This window comes from Symphalangus syndactylus, chromosome 1 (assembly GCF_028878055.3).
Source record: "Symphalangus syndactylus isolate Jambi chromosome 1, NHGRI_mSymSyn1-v2.1_pri, whole genome shotgun sequence".
Classification (NCBI taxonomy): Eukaryota; Metazoa; Chordata; class Mammalia; order Primates; family Hylobatidae; genus Symphalangus; species Symphalangus syndactylus.
The window spans coordinates 39,260,552-39,280,000 of record NC_072423.2 but is presented as its reverse complement, the minus strand read 5'-3'; the positions used below and the strand labels follow the sequence as shown (position 1 = coordinate 39,280,000).

Here is a 19,449-nt window from a genome sequence, read left to right as displayed (position 1 = left end):
ACCTTTTTTGGTCATGGTCCGGGGGAGGTACTGAACTATAGAGAGGAAAAGGGGTAGGGTGATTCAGGCTGCTTCGGTGTTGTGGTCTTGCTCCTTTTAGGGGAACAAACGTGCTCAGTTGGGGGGCAAAGGGGATTGTTGGATTAGAGGAAGGACCAGGTCAATTAAAGGGTCTTTTCCAACTTCCACAAGCAGCCAGCTGAAATATAAGAGGGAAAGGCGGCCCCAAAGCCTTCGAAAGGCGTTATCAAGAAAGGGAACAGAAACCACATTTTTACGGAGGACCACTGGCAGGAAAGAAGCCCTCCTAAACACACTGAATATTGCATTTCTGTGGGGAAATCTGGTGATTCATCTTTCCTGCGCATATGTAACCGATTCAGCCTAAAGGTGCATTTAAATAATAATAATTAGCTTGAAGGAGCCTAAAGGGGATATTTACATCTTTGTAGGAGGGCTGCTCCTCCAGTGATGGATGGTGAACTGGGCTGCCCGGGCTGCTGCTGCCGCCGCCACTCGCCTTCTGGGGGGCCAGGGGCGGCGGCGGGGGCGGGGGCAGGTCCGAGCCGGGGTCCCCGAGTTTCCCGTCTTCCTGCAGCAGCCTGGAGGAGTTCAGGCCGAGCGGGAACGCGCCCGCGATGGCAGGCGCGCGGTCCCGGCTGCTCCCCTTCTCCGACGGCCCTCGGCCCTGGAGGAACCGGCCGTCCCCGACTAAGGGGTCGCCGAGTAGGACCTCCGTCTCCTCGTCCTCTTCCTCGTCGTCGTCAGGGTCTCGACCTTCCTCCTCTTCCTCGCCCTCGGGGGGCTTGTGGCCCTCCACGTCCACCTCCTGCTCTTCTTCCTCGTCGTCCTCGTCCTCGGAGCTGTCCTCGCTGGGGTAGCTGCAGCTGGTTCCTCCGGGAGACAGAAGGCCTCGGTGGTGCGGGTGCGGGGCCAGAGGGGGCGGCGGGGGCGGCGGCGGGGGCGGGGCCGGGTGGAGGCGCTCGGAACCCGGCTCGTCGGGCTGCGGGGGCAGCAGCAGCAGCGGCGACGGCGGCTGTGGGGGGTGGTGGTGGTGGTGGTGGTGAGGGTGGTGGTGGTGGTGGGGATGCGTCTGGGCCGAGTGGGGCGCGCCCGCCGACGCCCCGTGCAGCTTGGCCAGGCTCTCGGCGTCGTCCTTGCCGCCCACTGGCCGGAAGGCGCTGGAATGGTGGTAGCTGCCACCTCCCGCTTTGCGCCCCTCCAGAAGGTGCGGATGGTGGGGCGCCGGAACCCGGGAGCCCGCGGGGCCAGACCCGGAGGCCGCGGCCCCTGCCCCGGCAGCTGCCACAGAGTCCGCGGGCGGCGTGGAGCCCGCGCTGCAGTCCCCGCCGCTGCCGCCCGGGGGCGACTCGAAGAGCGCGTCGCGAGAGCCGGCGCCCCCGGCAGGAGGCGGTGGGCCTGAGCCCGGGCCGTTGGCCACTACCTGCGGGGGCTGCCCCGGCGGGGGCGCGGCCTCGGCGCTCCCAGCAGCGCCGCCTGGCTCAGCCAGGTCCAGGAAGGCCTGGCGCAGCAGGGCCGGGCTTTCGCCGAGCGCGCAGCCTAGCGCCGAGGGCGGCTGAGGCGGGGGCTGCAGGTAGGTGGGCACCGGGAGCCCGCCAGGGGTCCGCGGCGGCCAGAACATGCAGAAGGGCGGATAGAAGGCGTCCTTGCGGCCCGCGGGCCAGAAGAGGCCGGACAAGCCGGCCTTGGGCGTCGCCCCCGCGCCGCCTGCGCCCGCGCCCCCCAGGGCCTCAGCGGCAGCGCCCGCGTCCTCTTTCTTGTGGCACAAGCCAAAGGCGGCGGCCGCGGCCGGGAAGGTGTAGGGGTGCGGGAAGAGCCCGCCGCAGCCCGGGAACTTCTGCAGGACGCCCCCGAACGAGCCCTTGCTGGGCACTGGGATGACTGGGTAGCTGCGCGGGCCTTTGGCCCCGGCCCCGGCACCCGCGCCCGCGCCCACGCCCACGCCCACGCCGGCCACACAGCCACCCCCAGCGCCGCCCCCACCAGTCCCCGCGCCGCCCGAAGCAGCAGCCACAGAGAGGCTGGCGGCTGCAGCCGAGAGGCTGGCGGCAGCCACTACGGCGGCCTCCTGCAAGGAGTCGTCGTCGTCGTCGAAGCGCGGTCGCTTGTGATGGGCGTGCGGGGCACCAGCCAGCTCTGCCAAGGGCGGCGGCGGCGGCGGCGGCGGCGGGGGCGCACCCAGCAGGTGGGGGCCCAGCAGACCCCCGCCTCCGGCCACCGCGGCCGCGGCGGCCACGGCGGCCGCCTTGACAGAGCTGAGCGGGTGGCAGGCGGGGTGCGCGCCCGGCTGGGGCAGTGCACGCTTGCGGCTGCCGCCGTTGAACATGGCCTTGACGTCCTCCCAGGCGAAGACCAGCTCGTCCTGGGGACTCTTGTCGGTGAGCTTGAGATGACGGCGCCACGAGTTGAAGTTGGCTGCGTCTGGCTGAGTGTACTTGGCGTCCGGCGTGCGGTGGGAGTGGAAAATGAACTTGTTGGGCGAGAAGTACATGTTGCAGTAGCTGCATTTGATGCACTTGGCGCGCGAGCTGTTGTAGCGCGCGGGGATGAAGCTGCCGCGGCATCCCCAGGCGCACTCGTGTGACACGTCGAAGGCGAAATTGTCTGGCAGCTTGGGCGGCCTGTTTTCGCCCAGGAACGACTTGCACAGACGCTCGGCCTCGCGTTTGGTGATCATGCCGCAGCGGCGCGATGAGATGGGCATGGCCCCGGCACGCCGCAGGATCTCCAGTTGCACCGGCGTGCACTGCACACACGTGATGCCCAGCGCCACGCGACGGTTGTGGATCTCGTTGTAGCTGAAGTTCTTGAGCAGAGTGTTGGAGATCTGCGCCAGGCACAGGCGCTCCTGCCCGTCGATCACCAACGACACGATGGGAATGCCGTAGAGGATCACCTGGCCCACCTGGTTGGGTTTGAGGTTGGCGTGTCCTGGCCGCGGCTGGCTCAGCGCGTCGGGCTGGAAGGCGCTCGACGGCGACGCCAGCAGGATGTCGTTGGGCCCCGGCAGCGGACTGGAAGCCATCTCCGCCGCAGAACCCCGGGCCGAGCCCTACAGGTCTGCCTTGGACACTGGAAGGGAAAGGAGAAAGCGTTGACTTGAGACTTTTCAGACTAAAACAGAGGGGTGGGATGAGTCGCTAACCAAAGAATTAGAATAAGTTTCTTGCTTTGGTTAAGACATGATTATTACTGGAAAAAGTGACCAAGTTTTGAACACAAGAAAGTCATCTCTTAATTTCCTTCAAGGTCATCCTTTAGGAATGCAGGAATTTGCACTTCTAAACATTTAAAGTGAATTAACTATGTATTGTCCTCAAAAGCAGTGAATTGTAAGAAACCTAAGACCTTATCCCGGATTTATAGAAGCCGTTGGAATAAAATGGCTTGCTTCTAGAAATTAGGTAGTAATGATAGTTGTAACTAGTACAGATTATAAAAGCTATGGAAAACTGGGGCTTGGCCATTGAAACCCAAATTTAAAGAGATATCATTCTCATTTGCTTGGAGATAGATTGATTTTGGTTAAAAAGTAACCCCCAAAACCCTTTAAAAAGTGATTTTCGTGGTGTCTGTGGTTTCCTTGGGGAAATTCATTATTGGTTGAAACACAGGTCATTAAAGCAAAACGAAATCCCTTCTCCCTCATCCTTGCCATTAGATATTTTGTTACTGTAATTAGAATTATTTTTTTGAAAAGGTGAAAAATGTACAAAGTCGTATACACAGTTGCACCAAAATAGAATGTTTCAGTTTTTAAAAAACCTACTTGCTGAACTGAGTGGTTCTGGTCTCAGATAGGTAGCTGGCTTAAAAACATGAAGTTGAAGATGGTAATCATTTAAAAACGGTTTTCCTGTCATTTCCGTGACGATAAGAAAGTAAGTACAGGCAAGCGTGTTAAACCCAGAAACAGTACACAGGAATGAACAATTCTTGGGCGTCTTCATTGGCAGACTTCAAGGCAAATTTTTTAGCTTGATGTGAACCACCTTCTGCGACTTTTTTTCCCCTAATTTATTTTGATATCTCTATATCTTTCTGGGGAAAAGCTGCCCCACCATACAGCTAATCGGTGGACTAGGTAATCTGTGGGAGTGTTGAAAGTCGAAATCCCAGGTTGGGTCTGTGGTAAAATTTCTAACTTTACCTCCAGTCAACAGAATGCCACAATGAGGGAAAATATTCAGTAAGTTGAAAATGCAGAACAAGAAAGCGGAAAGAAATTTTAGTGACAATGCCACTAAGTGGAAAGAAGGAAAGTAGCTCACTCCCTAGGAAAACAAACACTGATCTTTCCACAGCTACATTTCAAGCGCATTGGCCAAGGCTATGCTTTGCCCTGAAAAATCACCAGAAGCCATAGCATGGCCCCTTTCGGCCACGTACAGCGAGTTCGCTATTACAGTGCTTTCAGAGGGTACACGATCTTACTCCCTCACCCAATTTCTTATCCGTGTCCTCTCTCTGGGTCCCTGTGGCATCTATACAGCAGTCTCTGCCCTGCTGCTCCCTGATTCCTCAGTTCTCGTTACATTCGGCGGCCTCTAGGAAGCTTGAACAAAACTCGACGTGATCAAAGGAGAGGAAAGCCTGGCTTGTCACTTTGGGTGGATCAGAGACAATATTTCCAGGGGACAGGGCGTTACATGGCAGTTCAAGGCGCAGTGACACCCGAGTCTGATACAACCAACACTAGCTTCGCCAGGTGGCCCTTCGATGCTCATTTCCCTACCAAACAAGATTCATATCCACTTAAAAAGACCCTGGGATAACTCCAACTCTCGCTCCCCAGCAAGGCGCGCGGCTGGCCAGCCCGGGCGGGAAGCTGGCTCTGCGTTAAGGACTCGTAGCCTTAGCAGCAGTAGACCAGGCAGAAGCGTCTCCTCGCTTTTACCCCAAGCCCTCCCAGAAACTCCCGTCAGAGCAGACACAAGGTTTTGGCTGGGGCATTATTTTTTGGATGGGTGGGGAGGGGAGAAGAGACAATTAAAAGTTAGTTGAACTGAGAAAGGAAGCTGGTGAACTTCCCTAACTTGCCCAAGAGCCAAAGACCCCCCACCCCCAACTTAGTTCTTCCGACTCCCAAATCAGTCACCACGGAAGCTCACCGCTGCCCCTCAACCTAACGCGGAAAATCCTACTGCTGGGGATCTCAAATAGTGCCCTGCACGCTGTGTGCGGGATTGGGGCGGCCGGTTCCGGCAGTACCTGGTAACCTCTGGGTGTCTTTAGGCGTGTGGCTGCTGGCCCATCTTCCGAGGGCGCTCGGAGGCGAAGCATCCAAGCGGGTCCTCGTATCCAGCGGGCGGGACTCCGGCGGGCTCCGCACGAAGATCCAGGCTCTCGCCCGAGCGAATGGCGCTCAAACGCCGGCCTGGGGAGAATGACGGCCTGAATTGCGGTGGGGCGTCCCCTCCACCGCAGAAAGTGTGGGCACGCAGAAACCCGCGGCAGGAGAGCCCCAAGTGGAGCGCGGTCTGACAGCGTCTGTCTCTGAACTCTTGTCGGACCGAGGGGACGCCACCCAGCGGGCAGGGTGACGTCACCGTCTCCCTGACACTCCACATTAAAGGGCTGGCAAGTTACAGGGAGGGAGGGGGAGAGCGAAAGCCAGCGCGAGCGACAGACAGATCCTTTCTCAGCAGGCACGAAAGCTACCAACCTAACCAACTCGCAATTGACAACAACCTCCTCAGCCCCGGACTAAACTGCAGCAATGGTGCTGGAGCCGCAGATCTGATTTAGGAGTGGAAAGCGAACAGTCTGCCTGCATCCCGGGACCTGGATCCTGGAGGCCCCGCATTCTAGAAGGACGCCTCCAAATTAACTATATCCCTGACGGTTATTGTCTCCTCCCCTCATTTCTGAGTCACCCTCCTTCATGAATGATCCCTCTGGTACACGATGCAGAGCTGCTCTGTGTCAAGACAGAATCCACAGTCAGCCGGAGAATAAATTAGCTTCAGTGACTCCTTTGAAACGCTATGAAATGAGAAAAAGCAGAGAAGTTTCCACATAGAGTGCCCAATCTAAAAACTTGGAGTGCCCCGTCTTTGCATATACATTTTCTTTATAGGACAAGATGCAGAGTCACTGCAGCCTTCTCTATTTTATGGAGTGTACAATTAGGTGAGGACCCCAATATGTGCATGTGCATGTGCATATTGATTTATCAAACTTCATTCAGAATCGTCCTCTAACCCATTTTACAAGATCCATACAGGCTACCTCTGCACAAGGAAAGGGGGGGTGGGGAAGCAGGGAGGTCCCCCACATGGAACAGTCCTTGAGCAAGTTGCCTATTTTCCTGGAGGAATAAATAAATTTAATCAGGAAAACAAGTAGGAGCCTAATCTCCTCCCCTAAAATAAAGACTAGGATAAGAAAACATTTCCTCATAGTTTCCCTAAATGAGGCGCACCCTAGTGTATTAATGAAGTCTCAATATAGTGCCTCCCAATTGACCAGCTGTTAAGAGTCAAAACGACCACTGGCTAGTTTATCAGAAAGGAAAGAAACCACTTATTTGGAGTATGTTCTAAGAAGGATGCCGGCTGGGGTGGGGTTGGGAAGTTCTTTAAGTTTTTCCTTTACTACCATAGCTGAATTTTCAATTGCTGCCTCGTGAAACAGTCTTAGCATTGTGGAAATGATGGAAAAACATCTAACAAGCTGAAAGCCCACACAGATTGTGTCATAGCACCAACAACATACCACTCCTAAATACAAGAGCAAAAATGCGAAATCTTAACCTTCCTCAAAGGTTAATAAACTCAAGGAAAGTCAATTGAACAGAAATGTGAGGGGCTTGTTGCTCAGGAGTTGTGGCTATTTTAAATTAATATCCTGAAAACACAGTTACAGAGCCATGAAAATCCAAACGTTTGGGCATGTTTCAACGGGCAATGAAAGAATTTTTCACTCATCTTCTAGTTTCTAAAGACATTCAAGGCACAAATTGGGCTTTGTCCTAAGGGGCTGAAATCAACCTAGTGCTCCCCCGCCAATACCCCAAAGCCTCCCATCCTAAAAAGAAGGAAAACTCACACTTTCTGGCTACCCAGCCCATTGGCCAAAAGCGCGCCATTGTCATTCACAAATCCCTTCTCTACGAGGCTGAAGGCTCAGTGCTCTTTAGAAGGTTTCAGGGCTAGGCTGGCTCTTCTCCCTTCCTCTGCCTCCTCTCTGGGGTCAGGGGCTCCCACAAAGGGAAACGTTCCCAGTTTCCAGACTGCCAGGAAGAAAGCTTGAGCTACGTGGAAACGAACCCTGGAAATGGGGCTGATTTTACGACTGAGAGCGGGAAGAAAGGAGAAGTCCTATCACCTCACTAACTACCACAGGGAAATATCCGGTTACCGCCAGGGAGGGAGCACTACGAGGTTTTCACTTTTGATTGTACAGTTCCCATTGTTACCCCACAAAGCTCCTCTTCCTCTTACAGATCCCCATCTTTTAAAAAAGAGTGTCTTCAAAAACAGATTTATTTGAAAAGAGAAATGGGCCAAATCTTTGCCTTCCCTGCCATTCCAGGTTACCCTGAGGAGTGAATCCACATCTGAGTGGCACCCGTAGCCACTTCCTCACCTGAATTTTAAAACAGAAACATTTACAAATTACTTTTGGGCTTACTGCATACAAGCCTTAACTTTCTTCCCCAGTGCCCCCCACCCCCACCCTACAGGACAAACAGGATATACAACTTTAATAGAAAAAGGTTTCATTGGAAGGAAAAATGCGTGGTGTTAGGTTAAATAATTTTACACAATTCTAAGAATAGTGCAGTGTCTTATTTCCCCTATGAGTCTAGGGTGCCTGTTTAAAAAGTCAGGTCAATTATATATTTTTGGAAGGTAAAAGTGGATAACAGTTATTCAAAGACTTCACACATGCCCCCAGTGAATCCTCATCTTGAGACCAGAGCTGGACTGCAGAATCACAGCCTGTTTGTATATTTTGAGTCTGCGAGCAACCTTCTGCCACCCACTGTCTCTGTGACCCTTTGTTTTCTCCTCAGTTTGAACAAGTCTCCTGCTGTTCCTCTGTGGACTCCTTGTCAGTCCCTGTTCTGGCCCCTGGGACACTGGCAGGCTCAGGGAGGAGTCAGCGGTGGCGAGAGCAGGCTGGTCGAGCCCGAGTTAATCAATGCTTTCCTCTTCGAGCTGACATGCATTTTACACGTCGGGACTCTCCTCAGCCTGCTAATTGATTCAAATTGTTTTATTGGTTAAACTGGTGTCACCCATTTTCATGATCTATCACCACATGGAGGAGAGCATTTCCACTCCCATCTCCGTTCCGGGCGGCTGCGGTTCACCCAGGCCAAGGACAGGTAAAGGAGCCCAGACGCGGGACCCAGAGGAAAACCACAAACCGAGCTGGCCTCCTCATAACTGGAGAGGCGACGTCAGGAAGCAAGAGGAGGAGGCTTCCAGGAAGCAAGAGGAGCGCATATGGGCTTCCAGCTACAAATTTAAACTGGTTGAAGCGAACCCACGCTCAGCCGGGCCTGGGCCCAGCTTCCTCCACTTGGGACACAGTCGGTTTCCGAGCAGGCGGTGAACTCCGCGGGATACGAGGCCACAACAAAACGCGGGATGGGAACTGTTCGCGGTGCTGACGAGATGCATCGTTCCAAAGCACAGCGAATCCTACTGTGTTCAAGTCGGGAAGAAGCCTCCCAGCCTGTAATCGAGCCCTAGATTCGGCTCTGGGCGGGCTCGAGCAGAGCCTCATAGTCTTAAGAGGCGGGTAAGGGGCAACACAGAACCACACCCCCTACTTCTCCCACACCTGCCCCATCTCCAAGAACTGAGCAATCCAGCTCCCTCAACCCCACCCCCTTCCTTGCATTGACAGCAAGGAAAATAAAAGCCTGGATAAAAATTCATTACAATCTGAAACACCAGATATGCCATCTCTTCCCAATCCCAGTTTGGATGTTAAGGAACTCATGACAGTTACAGATCAGAAAAACAGCCTCTATCCTTCTCTCCCACTCCCTCTTACCCCATTCTCAGCTCTTAGGCAGAAATCTTACTGCTTCCGTCTCCCTGATAGAAGTGTCCCTGGCATTGGTATTTCTGCATCAAATAGGGCAAGAAATGATTTCTCTGTTAGTCCTTAGCCTGCAAAAGTTGACCCATATGGCCCAGAAAGAAACTGGGAGACTGGCAGTACTGGAAGGGGCAGAAGAATTCTGGTATATTAGAAAGAACCGGGGATTCAGAATCAGATGAAACTGGGTACAAATTTCTCCTCAATCATTGACTAGCTTGGAATCTTGCTCAGATACCTCACCTCCCCAAGCCCCGGTTTCTTCATTTGCAAAATGAGGAGATTGATAGGTAGCCCACAGGGGTGTTGTGAGAATTAAGTAAGATCATATATGCAAAGTGCATGGCACACAGTAGTCGTTTAATACATGGTAGTTTTAAAAGCATTTTCCTCAGAGAATGGGAACAAGAGCTAGGACTGTCCTGTTACAAGATGCATTAGAAATCTTTAATAGCTCCAGAATAAAAGATATCAAAGGCATTTTACCTTAGTGGTGAGCAGAGAGGGAACCAAGTTCTCTGGAGGAACATTAGTCCTTTTGCTAAAATTTTATCCAGCCTTTAATTGGTCTAGTCTTTATTTTATATACAGTTGGCCAGAACCCCAGCTAGCATTTGTTTAACCCATTTTAAGTAGATTGACAATAAATATTAGCAATCATAATGGCCATAATGATAACGATTGCTGATAGCCCTCAGCTCTCACTTTCTACCCTAAAAATCTTTCTGCAGCCCGGCTCAGACTCCCTGGTTTTCCCTTTATTGCCCCAGCTGTGGTTGCAGGGAACAAACCAGGGACTAGGAGCAAAGTAAAGATTTATTCATGGCCGAAGTTACAGGATAAATTAGAAAGGGCTCCGAGCATCCTGGGGCTAACTCAATCTTTGAATCTTCTCTGAAATGTTGTTTATAAACAAGGGCCCAGTCCAAGAGAAGTACAGCGAGAGCACAAGCCAAATATTCTAAACTGGAATTGGGAAGGGAAACTGAGCATACTTTGCAGGACCTGTATTCCTGCCCCAGTGATCCCTTGAGTTCTTCATGTACCAGTGACTATGTGAATCAGTGAGCTCTTACACTTCAAACAAGCACCTTTTAAAGAAATAGTGATGGTGGGAGGAGAAACTGAGACTTGGTTTTCCTTAATCAGAGGAAATCTTTCTCACAAGGAAGCTTGCATTTGGGTAAGTGGCAGAGAAGATTCTTACCCTTCTTACCCTTAGTTCACAGGGACTAACTGAAACAGTTGCTATTGGCCTTTCTTTATTGTAACAGAGAACACTTATAAGTCCTCCCAAACCTGTGAACACAGCAAGGCACACATATGTGCACATCGTTTCCATGAAGTAATAATATCCAGAATGGAAGATGAAGTTGGTGAACTTGGTGGTCACTTAGCAAATATTAGTTGAACAAGATAAAATTCAAAGGCACACAAAATACCTGAGGATACACACAGACCCATAGATGCACACTCCCTGAACACACCTGTGAATATGCATCTAAGAAAAACACTGGCACAGGGAATAAGCCCACTAGGCTCTCTCGCTTTTCTCTTTTCTCCTTTCTGTCTCTCACTCTCTCTCTCTCTGTCTCTTTGCACGTATACACATTTGTACTCGCCCTCTCCACCCACCTCCTCCCCATATAGGGAAGGAGGGGGTCCTTTGAAATGGAGGTGGTCCCAGCTGGAAAACCCCGGAGCTCATTTAGATCACATCACTTCAGGCTTTTGTCTCTGCTCCTGAATAACCTAGGTCGCTACAACAAAAGGATAAGGCATCTACATGGAGTTTTCATTCGCAAAGATGCGTCTCAAAGATGCTGCTATAATAATGAATAACAAGGCAAGATGCTTGCCTTTTCTGATTTTCACTCCTAAAGAAGGGAGAGGAGAAAAAAGGAGAAGGGAAGAGGGAGAAAGTGGAGTAGGAAATAGGGTTGTGGAAGATGAAACCACAGCAAGTATTTGGTTGGATTTCTGCAAAAGAGTCTTTAATCATACGAAGACTCCAACTACCACTAAGTATGAGAAATGAGGCCTATGGCTTATTTTATTTTACAACTGGCTATTTTGTTTTAAGCAACCAGTTTAAGAAGTAAATAAAACTGAGGATGCAGAGAGGGTGTGGAGAGCAGGACCCTTTAAAGCTTGGGGAGGGGAAGCAAAGGAGTGGGAGTAGGGGGAGGGGTTGTAGATTGTAGTTGACATGTCACGAGAGAGATGTACATTTACCATCTCCCCAGCTGACACTGGTGGAAGGAACATTGAATTTTATTTCCTAAGGAAATAAAGCCTTTCTTTTTTCCTTTCCTACTGTTTTCTCTATCTTACCCTCCCCCATCATTCAACTCATCTGAAAAATTTCTACTTTGCCATCAAGCTTGATCCCATTACCTAATGCACTATTAAACTATCATGTGTTCTCTGACTGCCCAATAAGCATAATGCCTTCAGCTTCTCTCCTGCCTGCACACTTTAACTCAGTGGTAGCAAAAGATAAAATTAGATATTAGCAAAATAAGTCCCAGGGAAGAGGGTGATAGAAATTTGAGTCATTGATTTTTTTTTTTTCCTGAAAATACAGCAACCAGTGAATATGCAGAGAGAATGTTGGGAGAAATTTTCTATTTTTGTGTATTTAAAAGTTATTTTTTAAGCAAAAAAAATTTGAAAAAAAAAGGCTTTCTGTCACGGAGCTTAAGGGGTTCCAAGTGAAAGCGCAGCTAAACAGACCAAAGGCAATACCATCCCAAACTTATTCAAGACACATTATGATATAATCGGCAAACTCTTAATGTTGGCAAATAATTAAATTTTCCATCTTTTAGAACTGTGTAACCTTGGGTGTCTTAGAAACAAATTGTACAAACAAACCATAGAGATGAGCACTGAGGGTTTCAGAAGAGATATAATGAACCAACTTTAATTACTAACTTGAAATTAAAAATGTAATATACAGATTTAAATTTATTTTCACCTAAATTGTGTATAAAATTATATGGCTTTTGCAGGCTAAGAAATGCTTTGTAACCAGCCATGCTACTAAAAAGTCTGAAGTAGTTTCCAAAACTGAGTTCCCAGACTCACACAGTAATAATGATACATTTATCATTACTGATGACCACCTACTGGGCAATTATTGCTTTGTTACTACTATTACAATCAAGAGATTTCTTTATTTACTGTTAACATTCACTTAAAACTGAATGTTAATGACTGTTCTGAATTCACCAAAGAGAGTTTTCTGTTATATTTCAGAAGTACTTACGTCCTGGTTCAGAAATGGAAAACCATATCATAACAGAGTGGAAGGCTGGGTGAGCGCTTGGTTTTCACCCTCTCTTGAGAATGAAAACAGTATTCTGAGGATTTCTGGAGCAAAATTTTCCAGCTCAGAATTGCAAAAGGTTAACATAATGCAGCCACTTGACTGTGCTAATTATGTAAGTATTTTATTACAGGAGATTCATTCATTATTGATACTTGTTTGCAGTAACTTCCTGCTTGGGGGAGTTATATTTTATATGAGAAGTAAACAACCCATGGCTCCAGGGCTAGCCTCCTCCTCATCTGATTTCCTCCTACCCCTTTGTCTAGTTTCACAGCAATCCTCCTGGTTTGGTATGTCCCTACTGAGGTGGAGAGACAATTCCCTAAGAATTTCCTCTTCTCCCTCCATTTTCTTTTCCCATTCAGAACTTCCTTGTTCTTAAAAGGTAGAGCTCAGGGTATGGAAGTGTTGAGGTGGGGAGGAGGTAGGTGAGAAAATAAAACTGGTTTTAGTGTTTTCTTATATATTAGGTAAAGAGAAGAGAAAATTCTCGTTACAAATGTTCTAAGCCTAGACTCTATGAGGGTTGGCCACAAATTTTTCTCTTTGGAAGCTACTCCCAGCTCCTAGCCCAGAAATATCAGAAGTCGGTCTGGCCTTTGGAATACTCAGAGGTTAGGAGATGGTCATTTTGGAAGTGGACATGGTGGATGCTGTTGACCAGTGGTCAAGCTCAGAAAGAAGCTCCTTCCTACCCCCTAAGTCAGAACCTCATCTCACAGCTATTGGTGGTTGGTGCAGTCTACAGTATCTTCTTCCCTGGGCCATTGCCCTGGGAAGATACTGCCCTCTGCCCAGTTGCACTAGGAAAAGACATAGCTTTGCTGTGGGATGGCCTCCATGAGCCCCTGTGAAGGACTGTGTTGGCTGCTTGGCTAAGGGGCTCTCAGGAGTTTCACTCTAAAAACATGTACTGGCCATCTGAGGCAGTCTATTTGGTGGGAGGTCAGTGTTTCCTAGAGGAGCCAAAAGGCCCTGGCATAGGCCTGCAGCCTAGGAGCAAGGGTTTCTTCTTGGGCTTTCTTCCAGGTTCTGAGATCCCTGCTCACGAGTCCCAATTCAGAGCTGGGATGGATACAAGATGTGAGTTCAGCATGCTCCAGACCCTTAGACAAAGTCAGAAATTGGAGATGGTAGAAGGGCAGTGGGAGAGGGCAAAGCAGTTTGGGGGTGTGGGGGACCCTGTAAAGACTGTGTTCTTGAAGGTTCTGATGTGAGCGGGTGGGAATGAACATGATGGAAACTGAAGTCTCAAGACTTTGGGCCAGTGTGAAAAGAATGAAATGGTATGGTCTGAGATGGGGTGAGGAGAGCTTTGGGGAGGTGCATGCAAATTAGTTGGAATTGGGCAAGTCTTGCCACAGTCCTAAGCAGCACTGTCAGAGCTCAAAACCCAGATTCAGCCCTGGGCCTCTACTATCTAGCCTAGACCTTCTGCACTTTGGGCGTAGACATGGGGATGGGGTGATGACCCAAGGTCCCAGGGGGCTCTGGGAAGAGCCCTGGGTTGGTGTAAGAGGATGGTGAGAGTACAAGATTGGGTCCAGAAAGGGTGCCCCGGGCTTGGTCAGCACAATCTTCTCTCTCCTGGGCGCATCGCTTCTCTGCTTTTACCCCTCGCCAGGGTGGAACCGCTCTGCGTGATCTAGGAGGAATTCCGTTCCCAGTAAGCCGTCCTTAATGGTCCTTTAACAAACTCTTCGATCTCTCTTTGGCTGCTCTGGCTCTCGCTCGCCTCCTCCCTCTTCCCTTCTCCACTGCCTCTATCAGTTATTTATGAGCAACGTTAATTATTCACGAAAAGAGAAAACTCCAGCTTTGGGAACTTTTCTAGGAGACGTTTGGGGAGTTTCTCTCTTTCCCGCCCCTATGGCAGTTTGAGAATTGGGGTCTTCGGGGAGTCTATTTGGCCGGATCCTGCTTTGAATCAGTGGGGAAAGGGAAGCCCAGTGGTTGGGCCGGAGACGGGGCTAGGGGTTCACCCCTCGTCCGGGTCAGCTCTTGCGGCTGCCTACGTTCCTTCAACTCCCGGCACCGGGAAGTTACTAGGCTCGCCCGCGGGAGTCGCTGTCCGAGCTTGGCAGTGCTGAAACCGCCGGCGTGAGCTCGGGGGCTGCGGGCTGCGGAGGTTCAGGGGCAAAGATCTGGATGCTGTCCTCGGCTAGGGAGCCGCTTTCCACAGCGTCTCCAAAAAGTCTCGTTTGCCTTCTCTCCCTAGCTCTCTTCAGATCCCCCCCACCCCCCCGCCCACAAGTGACACCAGAACGCTGTAACCAAAGATTAATTGCCTTAATCAAATCGACCCACCTTCTGCAATTAATCTTTTAGCAACAAATTAGAGACAATTTACCTCAACCTCCCAGGTCAGGCGGAGATAGGTGGGATGGGGTGGGGGATGGTCAGGGTGGGAGACTGACAAAATTTACAAATGGTGCGGAATGGGGACTTCGGAATGGGTGTGCGTTTGAAGTGGAGGGGAGGGGAGGGAGGAGGTCGAGGTCAGCTGCGGGGCTGTACCAGGGGCTAGAAATTCCTGGAGTCCCTTTGGTCCCCGTATTCTCCAAAGGAAAGGAGGCCGAGGGCGGAGGACGAAGCCACTTACCTGTCCGCGCCGCCCGCGCGGTCTCCAGACCCCTGCGCGAGGTCCTCCCTCCTGCCCCGCGCTCCGCGGCTCCTCCGCGCTCTGCCTCCCGCCGCGCCTGCTGCCTCCCCCGCGCGGATCAGCCGCCGCCGCCCGCCGCCCGCGGTCCTCTGCGTTCCTGCTCGCGATCTGGTCCTTCGCTGCGACCCTGTCCTGTCCCACCCCTCCCCTTCTCTGCGGTTCCTGCAGCCGCTCAACTCTTCCTACTCTCCTCCTGGGCAAGTTTGTAAGTTTAGGGTGAGGGTCGGTCTCCTCGCGCCCTGCTTCTCGGCTTAGCTTGCTCAGATCCGCACCCCCCACTCCGCACCTCAGACCTGGGTCTCTGACGCCGCCTGTTGGTCAGGCAGGGCAGGGCAGGGCGAGTAGCGCAGCGCCAGCCCCAGTCCCATCACCCCACCCTTCACCCCTCCATGCCCAGTGGTCGAAGGAGGACAGAAGTGAGGCGAGGCCTGGAGACCTAGTAATTGGCGTAGGACCAGGGGCAGGAGGGAGCAATCCGCCCTGGGGGCGCGCAGCCTGGGCCGGCAGCTTGAACTCCCTTGCCAGAAGGGTTGTCCCAGGACGCGCAGGTGCGCTTCTCCTGTGCCGCCCACGGGCAGTCCACTAGGAGGGGGCACCCTTTCCACACTTTCCCGGGGAACGACCACCTGCGGTGAGATGAGAACCTATTGTGCGTCTCCAGGAGGGGAGCTGGGAAGATTGGATACGGAAGACTGAGCCCTTCTCAGCAACCCCAGGAAGGAAAGATTTAGGACCAAACACAGCCTGCTTTAAAAAAAAAAAAAAAAAAAAAAAAAAAGTCGAATCCATCTCATAACGAAGTGTCAGACTGCGTGTTGGGGAGACCGCGGGCCAGAGGTTCCAGTTGGAGCCCAGCGTTCCAGGAGGGAATGAAGACCGAGTTCGGTAGAATTGCGTGGTATTACAAAGTTTGCCTTCCAGGCTCCGGCCTAGCTCCTTCTTTGGCAACTTTCCAAGTGCCGGTAACCCTCACTGGTCATCCTACCCTTGCAACTTCTTGGAAAGCCTCGGTTTAGCCTTGGATCCACCAAGACATCGGCGAAATGGAGGCGTTGTGTCCCCCTCCCCATCCTCGTCCTATCTTTTTCATTGAAAGAATTGATGGACTGTTTCTGCCCTGCTCCCTCCTTCTCTAATGAACTCTTCCCATAGATTATTCGACACAGAGAAGGAAAGCGGCTGCTTAAAAAACAAAACGCCATAGCCCTAATGAGTTCAATTACAATGTGGTAAACACATTGCCTCTACGCTTTAATTAAGCCTGCTGCCCAATTTTAACTCATTAGTAATTCATTAAGAGAACAGCCCCGTGCTGGCGGGTGGAAGGCACTGCAGACCGACTGTGCACGAAGTCCACACGCGCGCAGACCGCCGCCGGCCCTCGCCTTGCGCGTGAGCGAGTCAGGTTTGCGACCCAGTGGCGTCCCGGGAGCTTGGACCTGCAAAGCTCCCTCGGGCTTGAAACGTGGTTTGCAAACCTGTTGGGTGGGGTGGCGGTGGTGTGGGGCCGGGCCACAGTTGAGAAGCAAATCCCCGGGTTAAAAGAGCTTCTCTCGCCTAAGGCCAGATCCAGTCGCCCGGTGTGGCACATATCCACCCTCTGTCCCTGGTTCTTCTTTCATTTTGCTACAGTCTCATGAAAAATCTAGGTTCGGCCTTAGCTCTCAGCTCCGCCTACCCTCTGCACGCTCCCCGACCCTGTACCCGGGAGAAGCTTCTGTACAAATGAGACTGATTTTCTGCGTGGTGGGGAGGTGAGGGGAGAAGAAAACTGTTGGCTAGAGAGGTGACTATCTGAAGGGAGAGCCCAGACCTCTGCTTTTCCCTCTTTCTCACTCTTCTCCTCTGCTTGGGAGCGGGGCTGGGGTTAAGGCCACATCTGTAACTATGTCAGTTGAGACCAGCCCTCTGTCAGGACAAGAAATGGAGACAGCATTGCAGAGCGAATCACTCATGGTCTTTCCATTTCATAATCGAGGGAGACAGCGCAAGCAGGTCAAACTCGACCTGTTCGCTTCCTCCCACCCCTAACTTGGCGGGATCTGAGAAGAAAGTTCCCGCGTGTTGTGAGCGTCCCAGGGCTTGGATAGGAGAGACCTCGTAGGTCCCCAGGCCCCAGCGTGGAGTTTCCAAGGAGAAGGGAAGCGCGAGTGCTATGGAGCGAGGTTTTGGTGAAGAAAAGGACCTCGCGCCCCCATAGTGCCGTCGCTCTGGGGAATCTTCTTTCGCTGGGAGGATGAAGGGAGCGCTCGCCGCGGCTCATGGCGCCCCCTAGGAGCGGCAGCAAACTTCTCCTGCAGGGCAGCGCGGGCCGGGCTCCGCCTCCGGAAGGCGGGCGGGGAGGGTTGTTGCAGGGGGCCCCTAGGCCGGGCCCCAGGACCTCTAGGAAATGCCGGGGGCTGTTTGCTACGGCTTTATGCCGGAGCTCCTGCTCGGGATTGCCGGCTGCCTCTGCTGGCGTCCCTCGTCCCTTCGTTTCCGTAAGCGGCAACTCCTCCAGGAAGCCAGTGGAAGGACGGGATTTCCTCTCCGCGTAGGGTAATAGATCCCATAGCCCAGCCGGGTCGCCCAGCAGGAGTGCGGGGCGCGCGTCGGGGTTTCTCCGGCTTGCGGGTGTGCGGTTCGGAACCTTAGCTGGGGTGGGGGAAGGGATGTCTTTAACTTTCTGTCTACCCTCCCCCTCTTCCCTCTCTCAGCCTAGAGGCAGGGAATGCTGCGGGATCAGATTGGGTGCACCGAGGCGGAGGGCCAAGCCGGGCTTCGCCCTTCCTGGGTTTCCCGGGGTCCGTTCCGGAGAAACCCTTGCACTGCCAGAACTGGGTCCCCGCACTCATTCCTCCATAATTCGCGGCGGATCCGCGGGAGGAGGGCAGAGGGCGGGGGCGAGGGAGCTTCCTGGCGGGTGTGGCGCAAAGTGTGCGGCGTGTGGCGCAAAGTGCGCGGACCCGGGTTCTGGACCGAAGATTTAGCCCAGGGTTTCGTGTGTGTTGCTTCCTGTTGCTTTCTACGGGGTCTGCGCTGGCCTCCTCCTCGGGCGACTGGGCCCTGCGGCAACAGCGCCTTCTCGAGCCCCGAGGATTGACCGCCCCGAGCCTGCCTGGAGCAGGGCCTCTCTCCAGCGCGGTGTGGTGAAAGTAAGAAAATCGGGCCCCTGCCCCAGGCAATAGGGGAGGCCTAAAATGAAGGGGGCAGCGATGGGATCGGAAATGCGTGCAAGTTGACAGTCTCGCAGGAAACTCATCTCTTGCTCAGGGTCTCCGTGTTTGGAATCCAGTTAGATGTCTGCGGGGGATCTCCAAGGCTCTCATTCCATGAAGGCATTTTTATCCACTCTGGGGGAAATGTTGCCAGGGCAGACATTTCGGAAAGGTCCCTCGGGCCCGATGTTAATTACAACTGAAATAGATTGTCTTCCTTCCCTTTTTTTCCTCCTAATGCAAGGACCGGGAGGTAGAATATAATTTATTCCTGTTGACAGTAGGATAAATAAATACATTTTTGGATTACTAAGAGTTGACTGCTAGGGGAAGATAACTTCCCCACAGTATCAGATGGAACCTTTAGAATTGGCCCTGGTACAAGGAAGTGGCCTTGTTTGTCAGGAGCTTTAATCCAAGCTTCACCCCAAATAGCCACTATGCCCTTCTTTCCTGGCATGGGATATTGAGAACAGGGCTGAACGAGGTCGATTTTGGGGGGTACAGCTGCCAGGGATTTCCCAGGGTCAGCTTAAGCCAATCTTTTGGTTTCCTGCAAATTGCCTTCCTTTTATTTCTTTTTCAACCCTCCATAGCACCAGCTGCTGTGAAGATACCCTTAGATACGAACTGTCTGTTAATATGGTAAAAATATTTTTCACTTTCTTGAATAGTGACCATGGGGACAGGGCTATTACCGCATAGTTTAGGATTGTAAATTGAGCGATGTGGGGTGGGGGACATAGAAGAGAATCAAATATTTGGAAAGGCACAGAAAGCCAAGATGCCAATTTATTAGTCCCAGATAAGCAAGATAGTAACAGTTTATAAGCCTGTCTTAACAGGGACTGGAAGAGCCTAGGCAATTACTTATGAAAGACAAAACTTAAGACTAAGTTGGGAAGTTCTGTAGGAAAAGCATCATAAGTCTCACAGTAGTAGTAAAACAGCGAGTGTACTCTGACTCAATGTTTGAAGTATTTTTCTGGGAAGGGGGAAAAATGTGTTCATGACTGGAATACTTACCTTGTGCCAGGTGTGTGTTAAGCATTTTTCATGTAACCTTTCATTTAATCCTTGTGTGACTTCCATGAGTTAGGTATTACTGTCCACATTTTACAGCTTATGAAAACAGGGGCTCGGAGAGGATGTACCTTTCTCAGGACCACACAGCT

The 19,449-nt window shown here is 51.8% G+C and overlaps 1 protein-coding gene and 1 long non-coding RNA gene across 4 annotated transcripts in view; one reads left to right on the top strand and one right to left on the bottom strand.

The window, feature by feature from the left end:
- Positions 1–5,519, bottom strand: part of SKOR2 (SKI family transcriptional corepressor 2) — a 45,663-nt gene extending 40,144 nt beyond the window's left edge. For 2 of the 3 annotated variants that reach the window (XM_055232889.2, XM_063639567.1), the window contains exon 1: positions 443–3,046. In XM_055232889.2, the coding sequence (XP_055088864.2) occupies positions 443–3,046 (2,604 nt within the window). Of the gene's footprint in view, positions 1–442; positions 3,094–5,232 lie in introns of those variants that run through there. The other variant, XM_063639570.1, reaches the window with a different exon arrangement.
- LOC134736769 (uncharacterized) lies at positions 1,457–3,421 on the top strand. The gene is made up of 2 exons (XR_010121011.1): positions 1,457–1,594; positions 2,367–3,421. It is a non-coding gene; the product is annotated as an uncharacterized lncRNA (long non-coding RNA).
- Positions 5,520–19,449: the final 13,930 nt, after the last annotated feature.